General features: G+C 42.0%; 1 protein-coding gene across 10 annotated transcripts in view; it reads left to right on the forward strand.

The window, feature by feature from the left end:
* The window catches only part of DST (dystonin), a 525807-nt gene that overhangs the window by 467039 nt on the left and 31590 nt on the right, over positions 1-27178 (forward strand). For all 10 annotated transcript variants that reach the window (XM_069564068.1, XM_069564074.1, XM_069564071.1 and 7 more), the window contains 15 exons: positions 1614-1832; positions 6376-6579; positions 7772-8003; positions 8845-9071; positions 10533-10655; positions 10782-10883; positions 12879-12980; positions 15610-15783; positions 16095-16250; positions 19247-19444; positions 19776-19904; positions 22516-22686; positions 23518-23673; positions 23850-24056; positions 26977-27096. In XM_069564068.1, coding sequence (XP_069420169.1) covers positions 1614-1832; positions 6376-6579; positions 7772-8003; positions 8845-9071; positions 10533-10655; positions 10782-10883; positions 12879-12980; positions 15610-15783; positions 16095-16250; positions 19247-19444; positions 19776-19904; positions 22516-22686; positions 23518-23673; positions 23850-24056; positions 26977-27096 — 2520 coding nt within the window. The remainder of the gene's footprint in view (positions 1-1613; positions 1833-6375; positions 6580-7771; positions 8004-8844; positions 9072-10532; positions 10656-10781; positions 10884-12878; positions 12981-15609; positions 15784-16094; positions 16251-19246; positions 19445-19775; positions 19905-22515; positions 22687-23517; positions 23674-23849; positions 24057-26976; positions 27097-27178) is intronic.

Consider the following 27178-nt stretch of genomic DNA (forward strand, 5'->3'; position numbering starts at 1 on the left):
TGAATCCTTGAGTAACTGGGACCCATTAAGCATCCAATTAATGTTTGCTGTATTATCATTGCTATTATCAGAGTAAATTGTTATTCTGTATGTCAACTGTTGTTTATAGGCTTCAGGAACATTGGGCCCTCTGGAGTCGAAACGAAACCTGAAATATGTAGTTCTCTCTAGCTTAAACCCATTCTGCATAAAGTTACAGTAATCCATATAGAAAAAAAGGAGTGGAGTCATTAAGGAAGTATTCAGTTTATGTAGTTTTAACGATCTTTACATTGGTGGGAAAGCAGCCTCAAATAAAAATGTTTAGTTCAATTCATAGTCAGACCTCTGAGCAGCATAAAGAAATTAATGCTTCTCACAGGAAAATAGCCCATGGCAGAAAAACATACATGTTATACAAATGTCTATGCCTAAGATCCCATTGAAAAGATGGTGCATTAGTTTTAATGTATACCATAGGCAAGTAATATAATGCACAGTGTGTGTTGATATTTTTTCTCTTTTATTTAAATACTCCACAGTGGCACTTGCTTTTAATATAATCTTTATTATTTTTGCAAAAAATCTTATGTGAAAAGTATAGATGATCATGAAAGAATCTCTGTGTTATTCTGTGGTTTATTAGGTTATGGTTGTGCTTTGCCTTTTGCTATTGGATTATAGTGAATTTATACCATAATCAAGGTAGCTGTGACCACCCCATCAAATCAGTATGCGGCATAATGTTCTACTTTGCTTCTCAATCTATGTAATTAATTCTCCTGACTAGGAGTTCCTGTTAGAATTTCATTTGTGAAAGACCGTCCTTGTATTTTAACAGAATGTAGTGTCCGTGTTGGACTTGCCAGGGAGCTCAGTGTTAAAGAATCCACCTGCCAGTGCAGGAGACTTGGATTTGATCCTTGGGTGAGATAGATCCCCGGGAGGAGGAAACAGCAACCTACTCCAGTATTCTTGTCTGGAACATCCCACGGACAGCGAAGCCTGGCAGGCTACATACAGCCCATGGGGTCACAAGAGTCAGACGTGACTGAGCGACTGGGCTTGGACTCGGTGTCCGTGTTGCCAGACCCTTCTCTCATATGGAAGACCTGGAAGAAATTGTGTTTGGGAAGCTCAGTCTCTTAGTCAGAACAACTTGAGGCTTTTCATTTATTTGGGGGGTGGTTTGTTACCTAATATTTTTTGAGACGTCCCCCATGTTATCAAGCCCCCTGATTTTTGATGACTGCATAGAAATTCATGAGTATACTCGTTTCTCACCCTAATCTCCAGTTGGTGTACTTTTAAGACGTTTAACACGTTTTTGCTATTTTATACATGAAATTTTTTTTATTGTAGCAAAAGCACAGCATTTGCATACAGCATTTTCAGCCTTGTAAAGGAGGGACTTCCTGCCTTATGCAACAGCATAGGAAGGCCTTTCTTTAAGATGCGCTTCTCTGCATAGACACTTAGACCAGCTGCTGTTGATCAGTCATTTACCATGCATTTATTCACTGAGTGCTTACTCTCTTCCAGGTAAATAGTGCTGAACAAGCACTCTGGAGTATGTGTATGTGGTCCTTGGTCTGCCTGACTGGATAAACACATTTTATCTTCTGATTTTCTAGAAAAAACTGGACACGGTGCTGAAGAACTATGACACCATCTGCCAGGTAAACTCAGAGAGGTGCCTGCAGCTGGAGCGGGCACAGTCCCTGGTGAGCCAGTTCTGGGAGACGTACGAGGAGCTCTGGCCGTGGCTGACGGACACGCAGAGGGCCATCACTCAGCTGCCCGCCCCCGCCCTGGAGTATGAGACCCTGAGGCAGCAGCAGGAGGAGCACCGGGTGAGCCCAGGGCCGGGGCGGGCGCGGGGGTCCCGGGGGAGGAGCCGCAGCTGCCAGGGGGCTCCTGATGCAGGCGCCTTCCGAGGTGGGGAAGGGCCTGCCGTGCTGGGTCCGGTGTGCTCCGTCTGCTCACCTCTGAGCTCCACACAGCCACCCGGTCTGCGGTAGGCAGACTCACACGGGCAGACACCCTGTGTACGTCATCGTGACACCGTCACAACTCTCAGCACAGGAGTGGTGGCTCAGTGACAAAGAATCCGCCTGCCGGGACAGGAGACACAAGAGACACAGGTGTGGTCCTTGGGTCAGGAAGACCCTGTAAGTGAGAAATGGCAACCTGCTCCAGTATTCCTGCCTGGAAAATTCCAGGGACTGAGGAGCGTGGCGGGCTGCAGTCCGTGAATGAGGTTACACAGAGGTGGACACAGCTGAGCGCGCAGGCTCCACGCCACACCTCTACATGCAGCGCACACTGAGTGCGCAGGGAGACCCTCTCGCAAAGCGTCAGGGAAATAAGCTTTCGAGTCCTTTCAGCGAGCTGATCAGGTCGAGCTGCTTTCAGTGTACCCTAATTGGACTAAGCTCTATACTTCGTAGTGGTTGGAGCCATCTGAATGAATGTGAGCGGAAGAAATATGTGGAGGCAGCCTCACACAGACAAGGCTGCTGAGCTGGGAGAAAATAGACGCTGTAACAAACGTGTCAACGTTGTGAAATTCTATGAAAAGGGGAAAACTGCTGAAGTTTAAAGACCAGTTGTCCCCCTCTTTTTTTTTAACCTTTTGTGCATAGAAATCTTTTGAAGTTCTCTGCTCCTGTAAGTTTACATGAGCAAAGGAGAGAGTATTTTTCTATCTACAAATAAATCCTATTTTAGACATACAAAAAGGCATCATGAAGCCGTCGTTTCTGCAGTCACAGAAATGTTGATTAGCTTAAAATTTTGCAAGGGTTTGAGTGAGAAGATTCAAGGCTGTTGGAAGAACGTCTAGAATTCTTATTACTTATGATCTTGTGAACCTTAGTTGCTCTCCCAGATCTGTATAGGATGTACTCCAAAACTACTACGACTATTCCAAGTCATTGAGTGTGTGCATGAGTGTAAAGTTTAACTTGGTATATTACATCATCGTTTGAAGTAACGTGCTTATTAGTCTTATTGTTTGCTCTTTAAATGTATTGGCATTGGTAAGGATCTTTTAAGTATTTGTTTAGAAGAGCTTTAGAGGACACTTTAGTGCAAAATGGAAACTTTATGGCATTCTATCTAAATTGTTCAGTGGGAGAAAGACTTACAAACTATGTATAGTTAATTTTAGTAGAAAGGTTATGTTTGGCAGAAATCCTCATGCCTTGCCACCTAATGATTTTTAAGATAAAATATTTCAAGGAAAATATTTCATGGGTCTCTTCTACTCTGAGGTGAGATTTGAGTAGCTGATTTTCAGCATAACATCAAATAGGTCGAAAAGAATCATTACTGAACGGAAAATTTTAAAATTGAGTTAATTTTCCTTTTCGGCATAATCTTTCAGTTCTCAAAACAAATAAAAGATTTGTATGGAGAAAGAGGAATTCAAAACTTTGTAGCCAAATCTTCAGAATTGTTCAAACTAAATTGTTCAGAATATTTGCAGCATTGTTCTGCAACTTCACAGCGTCCACTTCGCCATCCTGGGGAACGTCTTTTCGTTCATTCTAGCCAGGAATGAAAAATGTCCCAGAGAGCCATGTTATCAGTAAGTGGTAGTTACCTTGAAGTCACATTAAGTATCTCCTGCATGAGTGGGCTCTGAGGATGGTTGCCAAGAATCGTTTTGTTGTGTATAAAGCAGAGGGCCTCTCCTGCCGAGCCTTTTCTCCACGCACACACGCACAAGCAGCTATCCTGTGGCTGTTTTCCTGTCTGTCGTGGAGTAGTCTTAAGAAGACTCATCTGACAGCAAAGGTGTTTGGTCGTGATGCTACACAGGTGGGGCTTCCCTGATAGCTCAGTTGGTAAAGGATCCACCTGCAATGCAGGAGACCCCGGTTCAATTCTTGGGTTGGAAAGATCCGCTGGAGAAGGGATAGGCTACCCATTCCAGTGTTCTTCGGCTTCCCTTGGGCTCAGCTGGTAAAGAATCTGCCTGCGATGCGGGAGACCTAAGTTCGATCCCTGGGTTGGGAAGATCCCCTGGACAAGGGAAAAGTTACCCACTCCAGTATTCTGGCCTGGAGAGTCCCATAGACTGTATAGTCCATGGGGTCAGTTGCACAGAGTTGGACATGACTAAGCAACGTGCCCTGCACAGGTGACAGCCACTAAGAGTCCAGGCCACTCAGGAGCTCTCAGCAGAGGTTCCTCACTTTACTGAGAGTCCCTTGATACTCGTAGTATGAGCTGCTTTTTCAAACATGCCCGCTGGGATGCTGGAGCCAAAGCTTGGGTGACATGTTTCTTCTGCATGAGATTGTATCGTAGCCGATCTTACCATCATCACCTCCGTTCCGTAAAACAGGATGAATTTATCAAATAATGTAGAACAGAATGAGGAGATCACTGCCTGGACTGCCCAGGGACTGTGCCTAGTGTGTTAGACTGATCAGACCTTCCTCCTTTTTATATTTTTAAAGCTGATTTTTTTTTTCTTGTTTTGCTCTCTTCCAAAAGAATTTTGAGACCACCTTCAGAAAAACTTCAAAAATAAGAGATATTGCACTGGGGTTTATTCATGATGTACTGAACCGTTTTCTCAACCACTTTGTAAAGAATTTGCATGACTGATTTTAGTAGCCACTTTTTAAAAAATTATTTGTTTTTAATTGAAGGATAGGTGCTTTACAATATTGCATTGGTTTCTGCCATACATCAGCATGAATCAGCCATAGGTATACACGTGTCCCCTCCCTCTGAAGCCTCCCTTTCACCTCCCACTCCATCCTGTTCCTCGAGGTTGTCACAGAGCCCCGAGTTGAGTTCCCTGAGTCAAAGGGCAAATTCCCCCTGGCTGTCTGTTTACATGTGATAGTGTGTGCGTTTCCATGCTGCTCTCTCCATTCGTCCCACTCTCTCCTCCCCCCAAACCCCCTGTGTCCACAGTCTGTTCTCTAGGTCTGCCTCTTCACTGCTGCCCTGCAAATAGGTTCATCAGTACCGTCTTCCTAGATTCCATGTATATGCGCTAATAGGCGATAATTGTTTTTCTCTTTCTGACTGACTTCACTGTGTATAATAGACTCTGGGTTCATCCACCTCATTAGCACTGACTCAGATGCACTCCTTAGTGGCCACTTTTAAAATGAAAGTCCATCCGTGTGGCTGTCCTGGTGGATGGTAATTTCCTGATGGAAATTAAAATATTTGCAGAGAAAGATCTCTAGTTTTCCTCTAGACTGTCTTTCCTGAGTGTAATTTCTCTCAGAGGAACTTTTACCAGGGGTTGGATAGCAGCGTGCAGGCACACCTTCGGCTGAGGATGAGAAGCTGCTGGTTGGGGAAACTCAAGAATAACGGAGTGGAACAGGGCATCTCAGTGCCACAGGAGGCCGGCCCTGGAGAAGGCTGTGGGCAGTCACAGGAGGCCCTGGACTCTGGAGAGACTCACGATCCCCAGTGGAGCCACCTCCCCAGAAGGAATGGGGCTCCACCTGGATTCCACTCCCCTCATTAGATTCGCTATCATCGTATTTCTCGGTTAGACGATATTATGCAGAATACTCATATGTCACGTGTTTTCTCTTAAGTACACCTTACAGTCAATACTCAGTATACAGCTGTGTTTTTGATAGATGGGTTGATAACCCTTGCAGCCATGAACATTTAAAAATAAGTGCCAATAGATTTGTTTATATACGTGAATATCATACAGATCACATATATACGTCGAATAGACTCACAGATAGATAATGTAATATATATGGACACTTTTTTGTTGGTTTACATACAATATAATGACAATGCCTTGTGCACTGTATTACGCACAATATAGATATATATATGCCATATATCCATTCTATTCCGTATTATATTAATATAATGAAAGTGCCTCACTTACCTGTCATATTTTCTCTCAGCATCATCTCCACCTTCTGCTGAGCTTCTTTTCCCTTCTTCTTCTCCCTCCCTCTCCCTTCCATCCTAACTTCTAAATAATTTTCATATGTATCACGAATGTGCAGAAAGGAATACTGAGAATTACCGCTTGGTCTCTGTAGGTTGGGACACAGTGAGTTCATAATCCTTTTATGTAATAGGACCCTCGGCTAATACTCTTGTTAGAACGTACTGCTCTTAGTAGAAAAGTCGTAATGAATTGGGAGTAGGTGCTTCACTCATCCAGAAGTTTTGCGTGTGTCCTAAGAGGGGCTTGACGCGACCAGACTGTTGTTTAATCTTTGTGTCAGGGGCATCTCTTCCTGGCAGAGGGCTGCTCGTTCAGAGCCTTGTGATGGGAGGGTGTGTGTTTGGAGTTCCGTGCCAGCTGGATGCACTGAGAACGTTGACAGCTGTATGGTGGAGGTGCGCCTCTGAGATACTGAAATGCCGTTTGCTTTGTTGTAGCAACTGCGAGAGTTGATAGCTGAACACAAGCCTCATATAGATAAGATGAACAAAACTGGGCCGCAGTTATTGGAGCTGAGCCCGAGGGAAGGTTTTTCTATCCAAGAGAAGTACGTGGCCGCGGACACCCTCTACAGTCAGATTAAAGAAGATGTCAGAAAGCGAGCTGTGGCCCTGGATGAAGCCATCTCTCAGTCAACTCAGGTGAGGCTTTGCACCCCGAGTGCGACGGGCTCTCCCACAGCAGCGCTTGCAAGGATGGTCTCCGGGTCTCCTAATTCAGCTCCAGCTGAAATTGTTTCATTGCATTAACTCTTGAGTATTGATGTTTTAGTCTCAGAGGTGATACTTGCCAGCGTCCAGTCCTTACGTTTCTCTGCCTGCTTGTATATAAGTAAGGCATAATTTTCAGTGACTTAAGAAATATTCGGTTGTCCAGACATCTAAATAAGTGTCCATCTAGAGTGGAATTCCGTGTTTGCCGTTGGAAGAGATAAAATACAGTGTGATTATCATTATTAATAAATCACCCCCAAGACAGCAATAAGATGACTATGAATGATAGGCTGAAGAAGAAGAAAGAAAAGTTGAAAAAAATTATTTTGAAAATATCTTTTTCAAGAAGTCTATTTGCGGTTACCGCAAATTTTCCATTTTGAAGGCTTGGTGTTTAGTTTTAGATACACTGGTCCATTTCCTGTAATCCTGCCTGACAATTCATTTAATGTTGAGGATCATGTGAAATCTGTTAATATAAGTGAACAAATGTCTATAACTTTGCTTCATTGTCTGCGGTATCTTTGCAAGTGGAAATTTAAAATTCTTTCATGGATCTCATTATGGGTTTGACCATGAATTAAATGCAAGCTTCCATCACATCTTCTGTTTTGAACATTTTTTAGTTCAGGACACTTGTAGCTTAAGAAATCCGTTTTCATCTCATCAAACCTGCCCATGAATTTCACAGTAATAATGTAACTTTCTGAGGATGCCAAAATAATCAGTAAAGTGAATGATGGTCTGTCAGTGTTGATAGACAGACACCCAGATTATTGAACTGATTTTCAAAATTATTGTTATTTTGATTGTGGTAATATGCAGCAGTTGTCAGATGCTGCTGTCAGGTGGCCTGGTTGTATATTAACAGATGCCATTTCTAAATGAATTTATTTCCAAGCAGCAGTCCTGTGCCCATAGCAGTGTGACTCAGAGAGGTGTACATAAGCTATGATTCCAGGCATAGCTTCCCTCACCAGCTGGATGGAGCTCTCTTTGGATGTGTTCACAGAGGGGCCCAGGTTTGGTTCCTGGCCATGGCCTTAAGCAGGAGTTTGGTCGCTTGAACCCCACCCGTGGTGTCTTTGCCCTGTAAGCAGCCCCTGTGCTTGACCCGCAGTTCCATGACAAGATCGACCAGATCCTGGAGAGCCTGGAGCGTGTGGTGGAGCGGCTGCGGCAGCCGCCGTCCATCTCGGCGGAGGTGGAGAAGATCAGGGAGCAGGTCAGCGAGAACAAGAATGTGGCGGTGGACATGGAGAAGCTTCAGCCCCTGTACGAGACCCTCAGGCAGCGGGGCGAGGAGATGATCGCGCGGTCCCAGGGCACGGACAAGGACATATCTGCCAAAGGTGAGCCCTTTGGCGAAGGGACCTCTGGATGTTACTCTTAGAATGATTCTGGGTGTCCCCTGACAGCCCAGTTGCATATCGACACACTGGAGTTTAGGAAAAAAGTATCACAGATGGGGCCTGTTTGGGGTGGAAGGGCTGTGCACACCAGTCCCTGGTTACTGTCTTCCTGTGTCTGTGAAATCAGTCCAGTAAATACAGCGTGCATCATGGTACAAAAACCGTGTGGTCTCCAGGCCCTTTAAATCAGGTGATTAGAGCATAATGCTAATAAGACCAAACCTAGGGATAGCTTGTCCTCGTTACTGACTGCATTAACTGATGTAACGGGTACCCGATCCCACGGCCACAAAAACGGCCACCAGGGTCCTAAGCTGACACCTTAAAGGTCTGGCCTGGGGTTGAAAGGAAGAACTTGTGCAGAGGTCAGAAATTCATGGTAAGGGGTTGCTAGAAGGGAACTCAAAATACGTGTCCTACTTCGTTACATTCCAGGGATTGCGTGGACATCTCTATTCTTGATTTGGAGAGCATAAAGAATAGGCTAAACCTTTTTTTGAAGTAAGGCCAGCCTCGGTAAACTCGGGTCTTCCCTGGGCTCCGGTGCCTCTGAGCGTTGTCCTGTATCAGGAAGACTTGGTTCATAAGGAACAGGACACCCTCGTGAATTGCATTTGTCTGTAAAGGCCACTGGGCCCAGGGATACCCACTAGATGGGCTCAACCCACATTTGGCCCAGGTTTAGATCCTTGGCAGACAGAATTGTGATTCCTGTGTGAGCTAGAAAGTTGTGCTTTTGTTGATAAAAAGGTGTGTCTTCCCGATACTGTTCTGCTTGTAGCTGTTCAGGATAAGCTCGACCAGATGGTGTTCATCTGGGAGAACATCCACGTGCTGGTGGAGGAGCGGGAGGCCAAGCTGCTGGATGTGATGGAGCTGGCAGAGAAGTTCTGGTGTGATCACCTGTCCCTGGTGGTCACCACTAAAGACACGCAGGACTTCATCCGCGACTTGGAGGACCCCGGCATTGACCCCTCCGTGGTGAAGCAGCAGCAGGAAGCGGCGGAGGTGAGCCGAGTCTCCCTTAAAGTTAAGGGGACGAGGCGTAGCAGCATGAGTGCTGGGTTCCTTCAGTGTAAATATTTGGGATTATGCTGTTAAGACGGCTACTTGACTCTGAAAGTGGAATGCACAGGAGTGGAGTAGGGGACAGAGTCCCCTGCAGGTTTCCCTTGGAGAATGTGTATTTAGAAGGTTTCTCTCCATCCCCACTGCTTCTGCCTCACTGCTGGGCCTTGTGGTGTCCTTTATGTCTACGAAAGGAATCCGAGCGGCAGCCCCGCCTGCAAGTCTCTCTCCTTCCAGCCTCTAAGCTTGCTGCCGTCGTCCTCTAGTCCCACTCTTGCCGTCCTGCTGGTTCGGAGCCCTTGGAGGATTGCATCCATTACCCAGTATCCAGGTTACCTGGAACATGGGATCGGCCCTTTCCACCCCAGCCTAGCCCAGGCCTGTGTTTCCAAAGCCACTTTTTTCTCCTCTCCTTTCCCCAGCTCCTTCTCCAAAGCAGCTACGCTCCTTTTAGCGTCTGCATTTTGCACATTTTGTTTGCTCGCCCTGGGGTGCCTCTCCTGACACACCTCTGGCGACTCACTCAGACTCCGAAGCTCAGGTGGATTGTCACCCTCCGCCCTCTGGTATACTCAGCTGAGTCAGTCTGTTCCCGTAGCACGCGCATCACACACAAGACTGCAGTCGGCGGTACCTCTGTCTTTCCTGGTGGACTTGGAGCCCCTTCTCCCTGCGTCTCCGATGCCTGGTTTGGGGCTTGGTTCATCCATGGTCAATAAATGCATCTTAAATGAATAAATGTAGTTAACCAAGAAAATGAAAGCAAAGGTAGAATACTACATATCATTTTTTTAAAAACAAGTATTTGTTTTATTTTTTAATTTATTTTAATTGGAGGATGCTTACTTTATGATATTGTGATGGTTTTGCCATACATCAACATGAATTGGCATTTCTGTCATAGGTGTGGTTTTCTTTTTGTACTTTACATGTCCTAGGGTAAAACTGAAAATCCGGAGTTAGATTATTCTACACCTGCTAACTAAGCAAATACATTAATTTGTGTGACATCTTTAAGGTTATATGATACTTATGTCTGTTTTAAGTGTGTATTGCCAAACTCACTGGTTTAAAAGACAAAACATATTTTTATGCTTTTCAGTACTGTTGATATTATTTTTTTAAAAACTTATTCTGGTATGTGTTACATGGAATTATTTCCTAAATACTGTCTTTATAATAAGCACTTGACATGTGTTCCTTCAGAGGACACTTGTTCTCGGTTTTTCTGTTCTCTTGTTGCAAAAGTTTAGTGCAGAGACTTAGAAAACAGGTGGAATAAAATAAAAATTGATTCTCAGCCCGTCTCCTAGAGACAACTGTCATCAATGTCTGTGTGCATTTTTTTGGTTTCGCTGTGGTTTGGCTTAAAATACTAAAGGCTGCCGTTTCTTATTCTAGGTCATAAGGGAGGAAATAGATGGATTGCAGGAAGAGTTGGACATGGTTATTAACCTCGGTTCTGAACTCATTGCTGCATGTGGGGAGCCTGACAAGCCCATTGTCAAAAAAAGTATAGATGAGGTACAGCCCCCATGTTTGCTAGCTTATCAGATGGTTTTTAAAAGTATTTTGCTAATTAAAGCATGTTTGATAGTAGTTGAAAATCTACTATATGACACTGAAAGAGTTCTAATATTTACATTGTAGCTAAATTCAGCATGGGATTCTCTCAACAAAGCTTGGAAAGATCGGGTAGACAGACTTGAGGAGGCGATGCAGACTGCCGTTCAGTACCAGGATGGACTGCAGGTAAGGCTTGCAGCGTCTGCTGGAGGGGAGGGTTCAGATTAAATGATGCTCACAAATTCACACGTTGGTGTTGCCTCGTAGCTGCAGGTGTGATACAGTCAACTCACCTGCTTCAATTCATGCTGTGTCTTTTCAAAGAGATTTCTGACACTGGAGATACGTACAGATATATAGACACCCCCTTTACACACATTCGGTGACATTTACTTTGAAAAACATATTTTAACTTTTTAAGGTGAAAGTCACAGTATTTTTCATAAATGTCTCAACACCAGACAGTGAAGTGGAGCTGAGTCTGAGTTCTGTCCTGGAGTTGAGTGGAGTAAGATGAAAGGGGTAAACACTATCTAAAAATATCACCAAGTGTATGTAGCTCAAGTCAGACATAAAGAAATTTGATTTGAAGCCCGTGTTCCTGGTGAACTAAAATAGATTTCTCTTTTATTAGGTCATAATCAGTCATGTAAAAAGTGTTTTCTTCTTTTCTGTGTATATAATCCCTTTTAATGGTTGTTTTTCACATCCCTCGCAGGTTCTCATTCAGTTCACTAACCAGTTTTTTAGTTTATTCTTTAATATTAAAAATTCTCCTGTCAGTTGAGGCCAACTCAGGGACATTTCTCTCCCCACTTTGCTTAACGTTGTTCCATTTCCTGACAGGGTGGCAGCAGTTGAAGCCTTCATCCAACCATGTGGGAAAGGCCTCTCTAAATATTTCCATAACACTAAGAATATTATTTGTAAAGCTCAGATGAGGACATCTTTTCCCTTTGACTAGGCGACTTCATTTCTAAATTTATAAAAATAAATATCACAAGCCCAGCTTTATGCCAGCTGAGAAGTGTTTTGAACCTTGTAAATATATTTTTAAAAATTCACTACAAGTGACACCTTATTATAATTCTCCTGCCTTTCTTTTTAAACCAGTGTGATCAATTATTGGTTGGGTATCAGCAGCCAGTAACCTGTCAGGCTCCAGCTCTGTCTGCGAGGCCAGTGGGTGATTCTCACATCTGTTTGGCGGGTCCCTGGGACTGTGTCTCTCTCTGGGCTGGAGATGGCACTGCCATCAATAGCCCTGGGGCGGGGGTAAGGTCCCAGCTGGACATGGAGGCTTACTCTCATCACTACTGATAGAAACACAAGGCCCTTCAGAGGTCCCACTGATCCTAGATCAATAGCATCACCTTGGGGATGCAGGGCAGTGGTGGACTGAACTGTAGCTCAGTGTCCAAAGCTGAAGACACTCACTCCAGAGGTTTCAAGCCTTGCTTGTTAACTAAAACACATTTTGTTTCCCAAGTTGTTGCTTAAGCTCTCAGGGCTTGTTCCAAAGTTTTTCCCTCCTGACTGTATGGCCTGGCAACTTCATTAAGTGGCACAATAATTTTGTATATTCAGTACCTAAAGAAAAAGTAAGTAGAGCCTTTTTAGAATGTTTATATTGTATAAAAATGATAAGAATTATAGGAGATTTTGCAGGTTTTTTGCAGTTAATAATACTGGTCTTAATAATTATATGTGTAGGATTTTAATGCTAATCTAAATAATACATAAGAGTTGAGATAAATTGTTTCAAGGGCCTAGCAGTCAACTTCTTGATTATTTGAATCAACAGATGGGTTTGAATCTTTTTCTTTCACTATATTTATGCAGTCTGCCTTTTTTTAGGCAGACTTAAAAGAGGACAGAATTTTATTCTATGTGGTAACTTTATAAACCTTTTTTTCAAAAAGACTTTTCTTGAAAGTTCTGGATATTCTAAGATTCTATTCAAGGTAGAATTCCTTCTTCAAATTTGGATACAAAAATGGAGATTTCATCCATTTCATATCTGGAATAACTGTTCCAGCATATTGCCACTTACTTTTTTTATAAAACAGGCTCATTGTCTAATATCTTTATAGATTTATGGATATACTTCTCTCTCACACTTGAGGTGGTATAGTAGTTTCAGTATACTGTTATAATAATGTGACCTTGTGTGTTTTTCAGGCATTATTTGACTGGGTAGATATTGCAGGTAGCAAATTGGCTTCCATGTCTCCAATTGGAACGGATCTTGAAACCGTCAAGCAGCAGATTGAGGAGCTGAAGGTATGGTAAGGGCTGAGAAATCCACCAGGCACGTTGAGTTCTTAGGTCCTTGATTCATGGAATGCTTTGTGCAGATTTTTCTATGTTACATGATTGAAGTGCTTCATTTTGATTACGTAACTGGTTCAATGTAGTGCCTGCACATAATCAGGTGCGTATAAGTGCTCATTCAATAAAGGATACAAAATACTAGTAGTATTTCTTACCAAATCAATGTCGGTTTGTTATAGAAAAATTCAAAAATGCAGATAAGCAAACTGAAATGCTACGTACCAAGTGGCAAGCACTCTTAAATTTGATCTATAGCCTTACAGATGTCCTCATGTTGAGATTAGGATGACATATGCGTGTGTGTGTGTGTGTTACATATTACCTATGTATACTATACTGTTGGGCTTTCCTGGTGGCTCAGACTGTAAAGAATCCGCCTGCGGTGCTGGAGACCTGGGTTTGATCCCTGGGTCAGGACGATCCACTGGAGAAAGGAATGGCTACCCACTCCGGTATTCGTGCCTGGAAATGCCCTTGGACAGAAGAGCCTGGCATGGCAGGCAACAGTCTGTGGAGTCAGAAAGAGTCGCACACGACTGAGCAACTAACACTTTGACACACTAAACTGTAAAGATTTTAGAACTGAATTATTCTGTAGCATGCTGTGTCACGGATGCATACACTGGCTTCCCTGATGGCTCAGCAGGTAAAGAATCCGCCTGCGTGCAGGAGACACAGGGTCAGGAAGATCCCTGGAGAAGGAAGTGGCCATGACCACCAGTATTCTTGCCTGGAGAATTCCATGCACAGAGGGGCCTGGCGGGCAGGCTGCAGTCCATGGGGTCACAAAGAGTTTGACACAACCAAGTGAGCGTGCACGCGTGCACACACACACAGACACACACACACAGACACACAGACACCAGACATATACAGCAACGCTTCTGTTTTCTTCCTTGTTCAGAATAATTCAGTTAGTGTAATAGGCTGAAGGAGGATCCTGTGGGTGGATAGGATCACAGTGTTTCCCCAAATGTTTGTTCCCTAGATGTTTGTTGTTTCCCATCTGCTTTCCTCTGTAATCTTTTTTCCTTTGTGGCTCTTGATCTCCAGCTGTGAAAATGGCTGGGCCGTTTCCTCCGAATTCCTCTGCTGATGCTCCTTTATTAGGGGCAGCGTTTCCTCCCGAGGTTTAAGTCTTCCTCCGCAGAGGCATCATGCCCCTTTCCATCAGCTTCTACATTTTCACATAAAGTTACTATCTGGCTTTAGAAGTGTAGCGTTTTCCTCTTTGAGTGTGGTATAGAATATTTTGGTCAGAAAAAAAATGGTTTCTTTTTGAGAACTTTACTCTTCCCATCATTGTTAGATGGTGATTTTTTTTTCACTCTGTCTGCTCCTGTAGTAAACACATGATATCCTTTATATACAATTACAGATGTGGAGGGTTTGTGCATTTTACATATATCTCAGTGGTTTGCATATAACAGACTAGGTGGGGTGGTTGCCTTGAAATCAGGTATCTGAAATTGCACCCCCTTTAATCCACTTACCAGCCAAATGGTGTTATCTAACTGCTCTCACTTCTGTGTCCCCAGCTTAGTTGAGGATAAAGTGATTTTCTTTAGAAGTTTATTGAGAACACCATGACTCTAGCAAATGTTCACTGTGCTTTTGTTTTTAATTATTATTTTGCTTGAAAAAAAAAATGAAATGACTGCTTAGCTCATTAATCATTTACTATTTAATTATTTACTATTAGAGATTAAGCGCAATACTTTATGAAAGGACAGTTTCCTATTACAGGTAACCCCTGGCTAACTTATATTAGCTGGCAAAGCTAAGATGATTACATACATGTCATTAAGCACCAGGAGAGAGGAATGTTATTCTGAGTCAGCACTGGTTGAGCCATAGGATAAATAAATATTGTAAGCACAGCATGGCAGGGAATTCCCTGGCAGTCCAGTGGTTAGGACTTAGCAACACTCTCAGCCAGGGCCTGGGCTTGATACCTGATTGGGAAACTAAGATCCCACAAGCTATGTAGCATGGCCAAAGAGAAAAAGAATTAAAAAGGAAAAAAAAAAAGAACAGCATAGCTACAGAAAACATACAATGTTCAGAGAATGCAAGATGTATGTATGCTTTGAGCAGGAAATTAAGTTTGTTAGAGATTTTTTTCCTGGGTTTCATATATGCCAATATATATATTTTGTTTTATTCTTTCCTATAGCTTTGAAACATTTATTAAATATGTATAATCAGACACTGAAAGAAGTTCATTGTTGAAATATGTTTGCTCTTTATTGTGGAGACAGAAGTGAAATAGCAAAACTATAAAGACATTGTTTCATCAGAAAAAGTTGAATAATGAAGAAAGATTTCTTTTTTAAATTAATTGTTATATTATATTGTAGTGCAGTTGATTTACAATGTTGCATTGGTTTCAGGTGTGAGAAAATTTCCTTTTATCTGTGCCTTTTTTAAAATCAGTAGACCCTGTATTAGATTTTATTCCTCTTCAGCCCACCCCAATATGAAGTATGAATTAGAATAAAGACCTAATATAGAATTTTGGTTTAAAGTTAGTGATGTGTGGCAAATTTTCCTTATATGTCTCTTTTTTAAAAAACAGCAATTTAAGTCAGAGGCTTATCAACAGCAGATAGAAATGGAGAGGCTGAACCATCAGGCAGAGCTTCTGCTGAAGAAAGTAACAGAAGAAAGTGACAAGCACACTGTTCAGGACCCGCTGATGGAGCTGAAGTTGATATGGGACAGTCTGGATGAGAGAATCATCAACAGACAGGTAAACACCAATTTCAAGGTCATATATTAATATAAAATAACTATTAAAAAGTAAAATAAGGTGTTCCTGGATACAAACTTGGAAAACCACTACATTTGCCTGTTTCCTTAGAATTTTTCCTGCTTTTCATGCCATTAAAAAAATGTTTTTTTCAAACCTAAACTATAGGAGGATATGTGATTGGGTTCATGGGCTTTGCCTGTAGACCTCTGCAGTATGAAGCAATCATTTGTTCACTCGTGTTTTATAAACGTGGGCCATCTGTCCTGTTGGACATGTGAGTTGATCGTCTTCTGCCCCTCTGTCTGCAGCACAAGCTGGAGGGCGCCCTGTTAGCGCTGGGGCAGTTCCAGCACGCGCTGGACGAGCTGCTGGCCTGGCTCACGCACACCGAGGGCTTGCTCAGTGAACAGAAGCCTGTTGGAGGAGACCCCAAGGCCATCGAAATCGAACTCGCCAAGCATCACGTATGTGGCTGTTACTGCATTGTCTGTTTTCTTCTCTCTGCATTTCTAGGGTCACCAGATGTTTCTGGTCTGTTTCTTTTTTAGGCATTTTATGGTTTTGACCCAAGATTCTCTTTGACATCTGCAACATAAGCACATTCCTTAAAAAAGATGATAGGCAAAATGTTTTTCTCATTGGTCAAGGTGGTTATTCTCCAAAATAGCAAGAATGGGGGATTTCTGTCTAAATTTTAGGAGGGCTGCGCGGCCAACACTGGAGGGTTTAAATTTCTGATTATCCCTGTCCTTGGATGACATAGTTGGACGAGTAGTTGAGAGCAGCCTGGTGAGCCACAGCTTTCTTGCCGGCTGTTGTGTGTTCCTTCCGGTCACCCTTCCCTTCTCGCGGCTCCATTGCTGCGTTTAGGCTTGTTGCCTGTTTCTGTCGGTGTCTCTATAATCACGTTGGAGCTTATCCTTGTGTTTCTTTCTCTTACTTTTCACTGGCTTCTTGTGTCTCTCGGTCTTTTTTCTTTCCGAGTTAGCTTTTTAAAAGTGTTTGTTATGTTGAGGAGAGTTTTTACATGTCCTGTGCTTGCTTGGAAGCTTATAAATGGAACATGTTTGCCTTGAGATATATGCAGAAGAGTTTCATATTTTTGTCATCTTTGTGACACTGGTTAATAATTCCTAGTGGAAAATTCCGTCCATCTTAGTCAAGTCATGAGGTTTAATGAATAAAAGTTATGCCCTGTAGAGCTGATCCTGACATTCAGCAGGCTCTCATAGAACTTTTAACATTCACATTATGTGGTATCTTATCCTGCACGTTCTCTTTGATTATCATATGGAAACATTTGATTATTTTACATATTAACACCATTTTAAAATAATAGGTTTCTAGCACTTTAAGATCATGATATACAGTTTTTGATTATTCTTGCCTAATTCCTTTTCCTTCATGTGTTTCCCTACTTTAATTGTTCCCTAATGTAAATTTGTCTTCTGTTTTTACGCCGTTCTATCTATGTTTACCATCATTACCCAGCCATGTCTGATTAAGCAGTTAGAACTAACTTCGCATCATCAGTGTTTGTCCTCATTTATCCTCTATATTAGTCCTCTGCAGTCAGAGTGGCTCTGCATGTAGGCAGAATGTTTCTTCTCACAGTGTGAGTTTATAGCATTTACTTTGTCACAAACTTAGCCATTGTCCTAAAACTCACATACATCAGTGACGGGAACGTTGTAGAAGGCGGTAGAGATGGGAACATGAGGCACCCTGGCCCGGTTATTTTGCAGGGATGAGTTAGGAACCTTTAGTTTCCTTTAGTTAGGGATGTTTTCTCCTTGCATTTTTAAAAATTTTATTAATTTTATTGACGTGTCATTGATTTACAATGTGGTGTATAATTTCGCCATATAGCAAAGTGACTCAGTTATAAATATGTATGTATATATTCCTTTCATGTCTTTTCCATTGGTTTATCACAGAATAGTGAATATCATTCCCTGTACTATACCGTAGCACCTTGTTGTTGATCTGTCCTCCATACACTAGTTTGTGTCTGCTAATCCCAGACTCCCAATCCTTCCTTTCCCCCTCTCCTTCCGTTTCTAAAGGTCACAATTCAAGGATTCAGAATTGCCAGCACAGATTTGGGAGAAAAGGAGGGAATATTCTCATCTCTGTCCTGCTTTGTGCTCTGGTTCCTAGGCTGTGGCTTATATAGCGGGACTCTGAACACTTATAAGAATGACTTTTATAGAATTATCATTTGCTTTTACTATGAAAATATTGAGCTCTTACCTTTTGAAAGTGTTTCCTACTGTTACCATATCAAAGTATCTGCTGCTTATAAAGATCACTCCTTACTCAGCTGACTTTATAGCTTTCGAAAAACCCTCCCTCACCAGATGCCCCAGAATCTGAGTGAATGGAGTCAGAGGAATAGTCATCACAGGTGGTTCATGCCCTTGGCTGAAATCCTCCCAGTCTGGGGTTCCCAGGGTGGGACATCCCACCCAGGATAACACACGGTGCTCCTTTTCTTTGCAACACACATCTGAGTGTAGAGGAGGATTGTCACAGACTTTTGCTAACAATAGAGGAAGATTTCTTCTGGTTTCCAAAAACATAGCACAGTCTTCACGAAAGGAAGCTATTCCTGAGCTGTTATTTGTTCTTTAAAATTCTTTAAAGAATTCTTTCTTTTAGCCTTGCAGTTGCTTTCTGCACTTACCACTCTTGTCCATGTTAATGCATCTAAGTGTCATTAATCTGTCCTTACATTCCCACCAGATAATAGAGTAGGAAGGTATTATGCACTGGGGTCTGTCCTGGGCATTTTATGTGTGTATTTTCTAGTAAGAGAACAACTGAATGGAATGCTGGGCTCATGCATTCTCAGTAGATGGTGAAATCTCCTCAGTAGATGGTGAAATCTCTTTCCCTTTAATAGTAGAGCCTCCTGGGGTTCCTTTCAACTTCAGAGTTAATTCTGGCACCCTTAAAACCTGAGATGATAAAATAATATTCTGTGATCATCATTTGTTTACTTTTTAAGAGTACTAACTGTAAGACATGGGAATATATTCATTTTATATTCAAATATACATCAGTACATTAATATATGTTTGAAATTGCTACCCAAGACATGAAAATTAAGTTCAAGTAGAATGAGCTTGAATCAAATGAATATTTTTGACTCTTTTAACTATAATCTCTAGATAATGTCATCAGTTGCAAAGCTGTTCTAATGGGAAGCACTAGCAGTGTTCTCAGCATAATCATTTCAGGGGATGTTGGTAGATTGAAGATAATACTCATCAAAGCTGCAGAGCTAAGGGGAAAGAAGTCCACCATTTTAAAAAGTTCACAGTATTAAAATTCTGTGTATATAATGTTTTAATTTCAAAAGGTTTCCTAACCAGGAAATAAAACAATTGCCTTAGAAGCGATAATAGTATATTACAAACTAGCAAACATCGTAAAAGTGTTATTGGAATATTTTCAGGTGCTCCAAAATGATGTATTAGCTCATCAATCCACTGTGGAAGCCGTGAATAAAGCAGGAAATGACCTAATTGAATCAAGTGCAGGAGAAGAAGCGAGCAGCCTTCAGAACAAGCTGGAGGTTTTGAATCAACGCTGGCAAAATGTTTTGGAAAAAACAGAACAAAGGAAGCAGCAGCTGGATGCTGCCTTGCGCCAGGTGAATAAGGGACTAAATCCTGAAACTTCCCGTAATCTTCTAGATCAAGATGGCATGGCCTTCTTTGATTGGTTTTCAGACCCCTGTTTAGTTTTTATACCTTGGGGAGAGGAGTAAAAATAAGTGGGATAAAGGTGCAGAGCTGAAGAAGACGCAGCTTTGTAGCTCTTAGCCTGGTGGTCTGATCTCCTGACGAGGAAGGGCAGGTGGTCCAGAGGTCCCTGCCGTTGTTCAGAATGCATGGCAAGGCTTAGCAGGCTGCTTAAGCTTTGTTTTTGGCTTCAAAGTGACCATATTTGGCACCTGTCTTGAACCTCTCTTCTCACTCCAGGCCAAAGGGTTCCATGGTGAAATTGAGGATCTGCAGCAGTGGTTGACCGACACCGAGCGGCATCTGTTAGCATCCAAGCCTCTGGGAGGTTTACCAGAAACAGCCAGGGAGCAGCTCAATGCCCACTTGGTAACTCTGTTGTTTCCTCCAGCTCTGGCCTCAGATTAAGAAATTGACCATTTTGTATAGGCCTTGGTGGTAAATAAACTGTAGGTGAAAGTTTAAAGGCTATCCAGTTTTGTAGCAGAAATGTCAGTGGTTGACACTATTGATTAAACGTTGATTGAATTTTTAAAGTCAGAATCTCTGTTTTAAAGTGTAGTGTGTCAATACATGAAAAAGAGGTTTTAGAAGCCGAGGCATTTTTTTAGAAGCAAATCTTCCCCCCCAAAAAAGGATAAACTTTTATGGATAGTAATAGGGTAAATTTTAAACTGTGGTTCCTTGAGTGAAAAGAAAAATCCCAAAAGGGATCAGAATGAACTGAAAATGTATTGCTGTGAGTAAGATGCTCACTGAGTCTCAGAGAGGGCTAGGAGATGTGTTCTTGTCCTGTGAAGACAGAGCAACTTACTTGCTCCTTTTAACGTTGGTGGGGCTATGCCTTCAACCTCACACCCGCCAGGTTTGGACAAGAGGACGCTTGTTTTTCACTGTCTGTCCCTGAGCAGTGCCTCTTACCTGTGGGCTGTTCCCACTCAGACTCTGTAGCCCTGTCTCTCTTAAGGATAAGGAAGAAAAATAATGGAACTCGAGATTCGGACTTTTATCATGGCAGTGTGGGAAAATTTGACTGTCTCTGATCTATTGACGTTGCCTATTCATTTCCCATCATAATTCTACTCCAAGAGTTGTAAGAGAAAGCAGTGTGTTGCAGGTGTTGGAAACGAACCCTCTAATTTTTATATTTATGAATTTGCATCAGAAATCTTTTTTAATATTCTAATGCTTACAGTTAGCATCTTAAGAAATTAAAGCAGAAGTACTTAAGGGTTTGGCAAAAGGAATGGTCCATTGTATGTGAAAGTCTGTCCTCTTTAGTAATTCTCAAGTTCCTGTAAAATCCTACTAATAAAGCTGCACTTATTGCGGATAATTTTGCATTTGATGATGTGGAGAGGAAGTGCCATCCTGTAGGTTTTGTGAAGAAATACAGCAGAGGTAACATTTGTTACACAGTAGCTGTGAGCAGTTACAATGAATCCTATTAGTCCAGTAGATAATTTTCTAGAGTCTGTTTTCCTTGTTTTAGAAAATTATTATGTATGTGGTTTTGTTGTTAATATGTTGGGTTTTGGGTGCCACAAGGGACTCATTTGTTCACTGAAAAAGTAATTGACTAACTTGGGAGTGCTTGTCTTTTCCACAAATCTGTCCGTCTTCCAGTTATCTCCTTACTTCCCAAGAAGTACCTGCATAGCTGTTACAGTCCAACAAGTATAAGTTTAATGAATTCTTGAGCAAATATGCTTGAGATGATTGTCTAATAACAGCTATTTTTTAAATGTTAATTTAGAAGAATGTAAAGAAAAGGTTGGAAAGCAAAGGACTTATCTTTAGAATATTTTTTAAAAAATCATATCATGTCTGGTTTGGGTAGGATATTTAAAATGAATTTGCTGATATAATTTGCTAGATTATAGGATTGGTTTAAGGAATTCTAAAGAGTTAGTGATTTTCATAATACTGTTTCAGTCATGTTCTTTTGAGTTTGTTCTCTTACACATGAAGGAAACTAGAAAACTTGTGCTGTTACTATTTCCTGAGATTTAGCAATATTTAGAAGCTTTGCTTTGATTAGATGATATTGTAAATATGTTTAGAGGGGGATTTTTGTAAATATGTTTAGAGAGGAACTTTTTAAGGTTTAAGAAATTACAAAGTTTTGAGGCAATAAAGTTCTAAAATTAGTAGTAATTGTTGCACATCCTTATGAATATACCAAAACACTGACTTCTAGACTTTAAAAAGGTGATTTTTATGGACTGTATCTCAGTTTTTAGAATTATAAAATTAAAAGTGTTAGATAGTATATAATTTTTCAGTGAGAGCTATGGTTTGACTTATATTAAATCAGATCAATGGAATAGAACTGGTCTTACTTTTTACGTGAATGTAACTATTGCTTCATTGATCTTCAGTTCTGAATCCATTTAAGGAGTATTTTTTTTTTATTCTCTGTAGAAGATACACACTGCATTCTAGTTGAAAACTTTTAAAATGTGATACGAGAGAGAAATATTTTATCCATAGGGCGACAAGTCTGGCTTCTGTGATTTCAAAGTCTGAATCACCAACTTTTGTCGTACTATACTGGGTCTTTCCTTCTATCCACTGTAAGTCTTCTGAGCATAGAATTACGTTATACAAAAAATACCATAGTTCTTGTCTCACGTCCCAGGGAGAGACTTAGAGAACCCATTGTACAGAGAGGAAATTGAGGCTCTCTGAGGTTACGTTACTCGCCCAGGGTCACAGAGCTGATTGGTTACTGTACTCTGTAACCTTCTGCAGTAGCGTTTAAAATATCGACATATGTGAGATAGAGTGATAACAGTAGCGCCATTTCTAGGGTTTCTTGGTAGAAACAGTATGACTGTAGGTTTAGGTGTTCTTTCAATACAGCAGAAACTTCGAGTGTCAGGGTTATTTGTGAGCTGGATGGATTGATAATGTGGAAAAAGAACTCAGATTTTGTTCTCTTAAAAGTGATGTAATTTGGGGGAATATCTCCATTTAGGAAATCTGTGCTGCCTTTGATGTTAAAGAAGAAACATATAAGAATCTGATGCAGAAAGGCCAGCAGATGCTTGCAAGATGCCCCAAATCAGCAGAGACAAATATTGACCAAGACATAAATAACTTGAAAGAAAAGTGGGAATCGGTGGAAACGAAGCTCAATGAAAGGAAAGTATGTGCCTTGATGAACACTGTAGAATGAATGTCTCCATTTCATTGCATGAGTCTGACCTTATCTCTGAGTAAATGTCAGTGCAACTTTTAATGACTCGTGTTTAAATATTCTTCGTATGCGTTTGGACATTAATGGGTTCTGAAAATAGTATTCTGTCTTAACATAGGAGAGCAGAGTTGAAGGAACCTATTCAGATGCAGATAGAGAAAGGTATATCATAGATGAAGTGTTACGAGATATAGTTTACAATAGCCTGTGAACCACTCAAATTCTGAGTGGTTAAATAATTTTAATCACATTTATTAAGCCAAAGGCAGGCTGTGTGTAGGCTTGGGGTGGAGGGAGGGAGACCAAGAAAATGAAATGAATTGTATATATAAAAATAAGCACTTACGCAACAAAAATCTTTGAGAGGGAATTAAAAATATTAATCGTCTAAAAATGGTAGGCTTGGAATACTAGATCATGTGCCTTCACCAACAGAGCGTAATGTATATATATTTCATAGTATTTTGATCCCCAAAATGAATCGTATGCATGTCACATTTCCCTTTTCTACGTTCTGTTTTGTAATTATGTTCTGTTGCTGATTGTTCCCAAGCCGTAATTTCAGTGTATATAAGTTCTTTTTTACCTGCACTGCGATGCTTCTCACTCTACTTGAAGGGACTCGGTTAGCCAGTATTCAAAACCTGTCTGGGAGAGATGCAGAAATATGCAGACTATGCAGAAATACAGCGCGGATGGAAAGGGGGTCTGTCAGAGCGTGGTCACACTGGGGGAGAGCGCCTTGAATACCACAGAATGCTCACTGATCCGTCTTTGTAGGTTAAACTGGAAGAGGCTCTCACCTTGGCCATGGAGTTCCACAACTCCCTCCAGGACTTCATCAACTGGCTCACCCAGGCAGAGCAGACCCTCAACATGGCTTCCCGGCCCAGCCTGATCTTGGACACTGTCTTGTTTCAAATCGATGAACACAAGGTACGCTGCAGCCCTGATGTACGGCACTCACCTTTCAGACGTTTTTAGACATCAGGCTGTTTTAATGGGAAAAGCATACTTTTGGTGGTTTGACTACTGTCTTTTGCAGCTCCTCATCCCAGAAGCATTTCAAGATCCATTTTTCCTTACCATGCCTTTTTTTTTTTTTTGGAAAGGTCTTTGCCAATGAAGTCAATTCTCACCGAGAGCAGATCATAGAGCTGGACAAAACTGGAACCCACCTGAAATATTTCAGTCAGAAGCAAGATGTCGTTCTCATTAAGAATCTGCTTATCAGTGTACAGAGTCGCTGGGAGAAAGTGGTCCAGCGCTTAGTGGAGAGAGGAAGATCTTTGGATGAAGCAAGGAAGAGGGCCAAGCAGGTAAACCTCTGTAAAGATCCTCTGAACTCGGCAGTGACTCGGTCAGGTTATTAAATGTATGTTGTCATTAAAGTCCTTTTACAGCAGACTGTGTCTTGTGTAGCTGTCGTGGCCTGGGGCCAGGGTGTTTATTTCCTGCAAGGAGCGTGGCCTGAGTCTGGAGGATGACTTCACTTTCTGAGCTGGCAGCAGCCCCAAGCCCTGGGGATCAGCCTTGGAGGGACTGGTCTTAGCTTGATCTCACTGATGGACCCGTATCATCAGGGCTTGAAAAGACCCTCCATAGTTCTGTTGTTGGTTCTGTTTGCTTTCTTTGTCCTTCCAGCCTCCACTCGCATATTCAGAGTGAGGCAGTCTATTACACTGCTATGGCTGTGTAGCTCAGAAACCAGGCTTTCTCCCGATGGGCCCCCAGGCAGCTTTCTGAAGGCGTGCTCTGGGTCTGAGCTGCTCCCATCCCAGGGTCCTCCTCTCCTCTCCCAGTTCGTGCACTTGTTGGCAAGCCTTCCTTTCTTCTCTGGTTGGATACCGCTCCATCCGACTTTGAAATGAACTGTTTGAATCTTGGGGCGGGGGGGAGCTGGTTTTTTAATCTAAAGAATCTCACAAGGAGCTTTTCTTCCTTCCTTCATCTGTCATTAATATTCTGTTCTAGACTGAATGCTGAAAAGTATAATGTGCTCCAGGGAAGAAGGAAGATGCACCGCCCTCCCCCCCCCCCCCCCGGCTTGGCATGTAGCTTTGATTTTTAGCTAGGAACTTCTTGGAATAACATCTTTATCATGACTCTTTCTAACCCATTCATTTGCATTTGTCTGGCATTGGTGTTGGGCTTGGTTATTTGGGGAGCGAGGTTCAGTTGGGCAATGCAGTAGATGACCTGGGAGTCCAGTGTTGGAGCATTTGAAGCAGTCAGCATAACATGTTTAAAGGCTTGAGAAATGACAAATTGCATTGTGATAGGATTACAGGCCGCGTGTCTCTTTTTGAGTGGGAAGTGTGGTGTGTTCCATGTTATAAGTGCGTCTCTGGAATGGAATCAGCCTGGATGTTTTTGTAGGACAGCACTCAGGCCAGACCTGCCGCGTCTCCTCCCGCCTGTGCAGCTCCGTCGGCTGCACTGGAGGCAGTCTGAGTTAGGAGCGTCTGATCACCAAAGCCTCTTGGATATCAGCTGCCGATTGGCCACTGTCTTCCACCTTTCTCTATTGAGTCTATCTTATTTTCTCAATTTGTTCAGTTAAACATGTAAGGATACTGTTCTCCGTGCAGAGGGATGTCGTTTCTTCTATTTGAGTGACTTCAAAACAGTTTTGAGAGCAGAACCAGCCTCAGGACGTGTGCGTTTGTGTCCTCGTACTTACTGCTCAGTTGTTACAGGCTGTGCTGTCTGCAGATGGCCCGGCACCGTCGTCAGCTGTTTGTTTATTTATTCTGGTATCTCAGGTTTGGCTCAGATCTTGGCTGCAGTTCTCTGACTTGGGCAATCTGTGTGGCTGTTCTGGCCTCTCTGTTTTCATTGCTGAGTTGATTACCCCTGGGGGAGGGGCCTGGGGAGAGGTCTCTAACGAGACGGTCTCCACTGGACCTTTGCCGCCTTGCCATTTTCTGCTCTCACTGTGCTTGTTGTCAGAAGTCTTTTTGTTATTTCACTGTTCATGTTCTTTGATAGAAAGCAGACTTTATTTTGATTGCTCAAGTTTTTGCTATGTTTCTGTTTCCTTGAGTTCCTTAGAAGAAATAATTTGTAACCAATTTCCCAGTTTGGTATCCAGAAACAGTACCAGCTGAAATCAAATATTGGATCGGCCAAAAAGTCCACTCGAGCTTTTCCATACCATCGCATGGAAAAACCCAAACGAACTTTTTGGCCAACTCAGTGTATATAGCACCAGAATAGTTCAAGGTTGAAGACAGAGAGAATTCTGTTTTGCTAGAACTCAGGTATGGTGGGCACTCTCATATATAAAACCAGCATGGGAGGCTCAGGCATTGATGGGAGGGTTCAGAGAGCAACAAGAAAGACATTGAACTGTCTTTGCATTAAATAGGAATGTAATGGCCCCTTTTTGTTAAAAATGAATGCACAGACTTTATCCTTTTTGTACCTCTCTCTTATCATAGGAATTAAACACCTGAGAAGTGAACCCAGATTTGTCAGCAGACAACAGCAGACGCCTGCATTATTATTGTTTTTTATTGTTTTATTGAAGTGTAGTTGATTTACAGTGTTGTGGTTAATTTCTGCTGTGCAGCATTGTGACTCAGTTATACAAATATATATTCTTTTTCATTATGGATTATCACAGGATATTGAACAGAGTTCCCTGTGCTGTGCAGCAGAACCTTATTGTTTATCCATCCCATACGTAATAGTTTGCATCCGCTAATCCCAGACTCGCCGATTCTTCCCTTCCTCGCCTTCCCCCTGAGCAGCCAGAAGTCTGTTCTCTGTCTGTGAATCTGTTTTGTTCTGTAGAATGTTCGTTTATGTCATATTGTAGATTCCAATCAGAACAGCATTCAGAAAGCCAAATGAAAAAAAAAAAAGCAATATGAGAGACCTGTGGGATAACACAAAGCATGCCGGTCTATGCTTATGTTAGTTATTAAGCAAAAGCAGGGGTGGGGCATTCTGCCTGATCGCCCTGCCTGCCCCAGGCCCTACTTCTGTTTCTGTTAAAGCTGACTGTGTTTGAATGAGTTGTAACAAAGTGGCCGGGGGGCGTGACCACAGAAGCATTAACAAGACGTTTTGCAATCTGCTGATGAAAATATTCCTTCCCCTTCTTCTTCAGGGAAAACTTTGAAAGAATAATTTCTTACGTTTCTATTACTATTAGTTTCTGTTTAAAAATGTATTCGATTTCAGATCTAGTGAGTGTGCCCGACTGGACAAAGGTGTGAATTTCTTTTACAGTTCCACGACGCTTGGAGCAAGCTTATGGAGTGGCTGGAAGAGTCAGAAAAGTCTCTGGATTCTGAACTGGAAATCGCCAACGACCCAGACAAAATCAAAACGCAGCTGGCACAGCATAAGGTGGGTGGGCAGCTAAAGGAAGCACATTGCGTTATTTTAAGTCTCACGGTCACTTTGAAATTCTTATCTGATTGTGTGTTTA

This window comes from Ovis canadensis, chromosome 20 (genome assembly GCF_042477335.2).
Source record: "Ovis canadensis isolate MfBH-ARS-UI-01 breed Bighorn chromosome 20, ARS-UI_OviCan_v2, whole genome shotgun sequence".
Classification (NCBI taxonomy): Eukaryota; Metazoa; Chordata; class Mammalia; order Artiodactyla; family Bovidae; genus Ovis; species Ovis canadensis.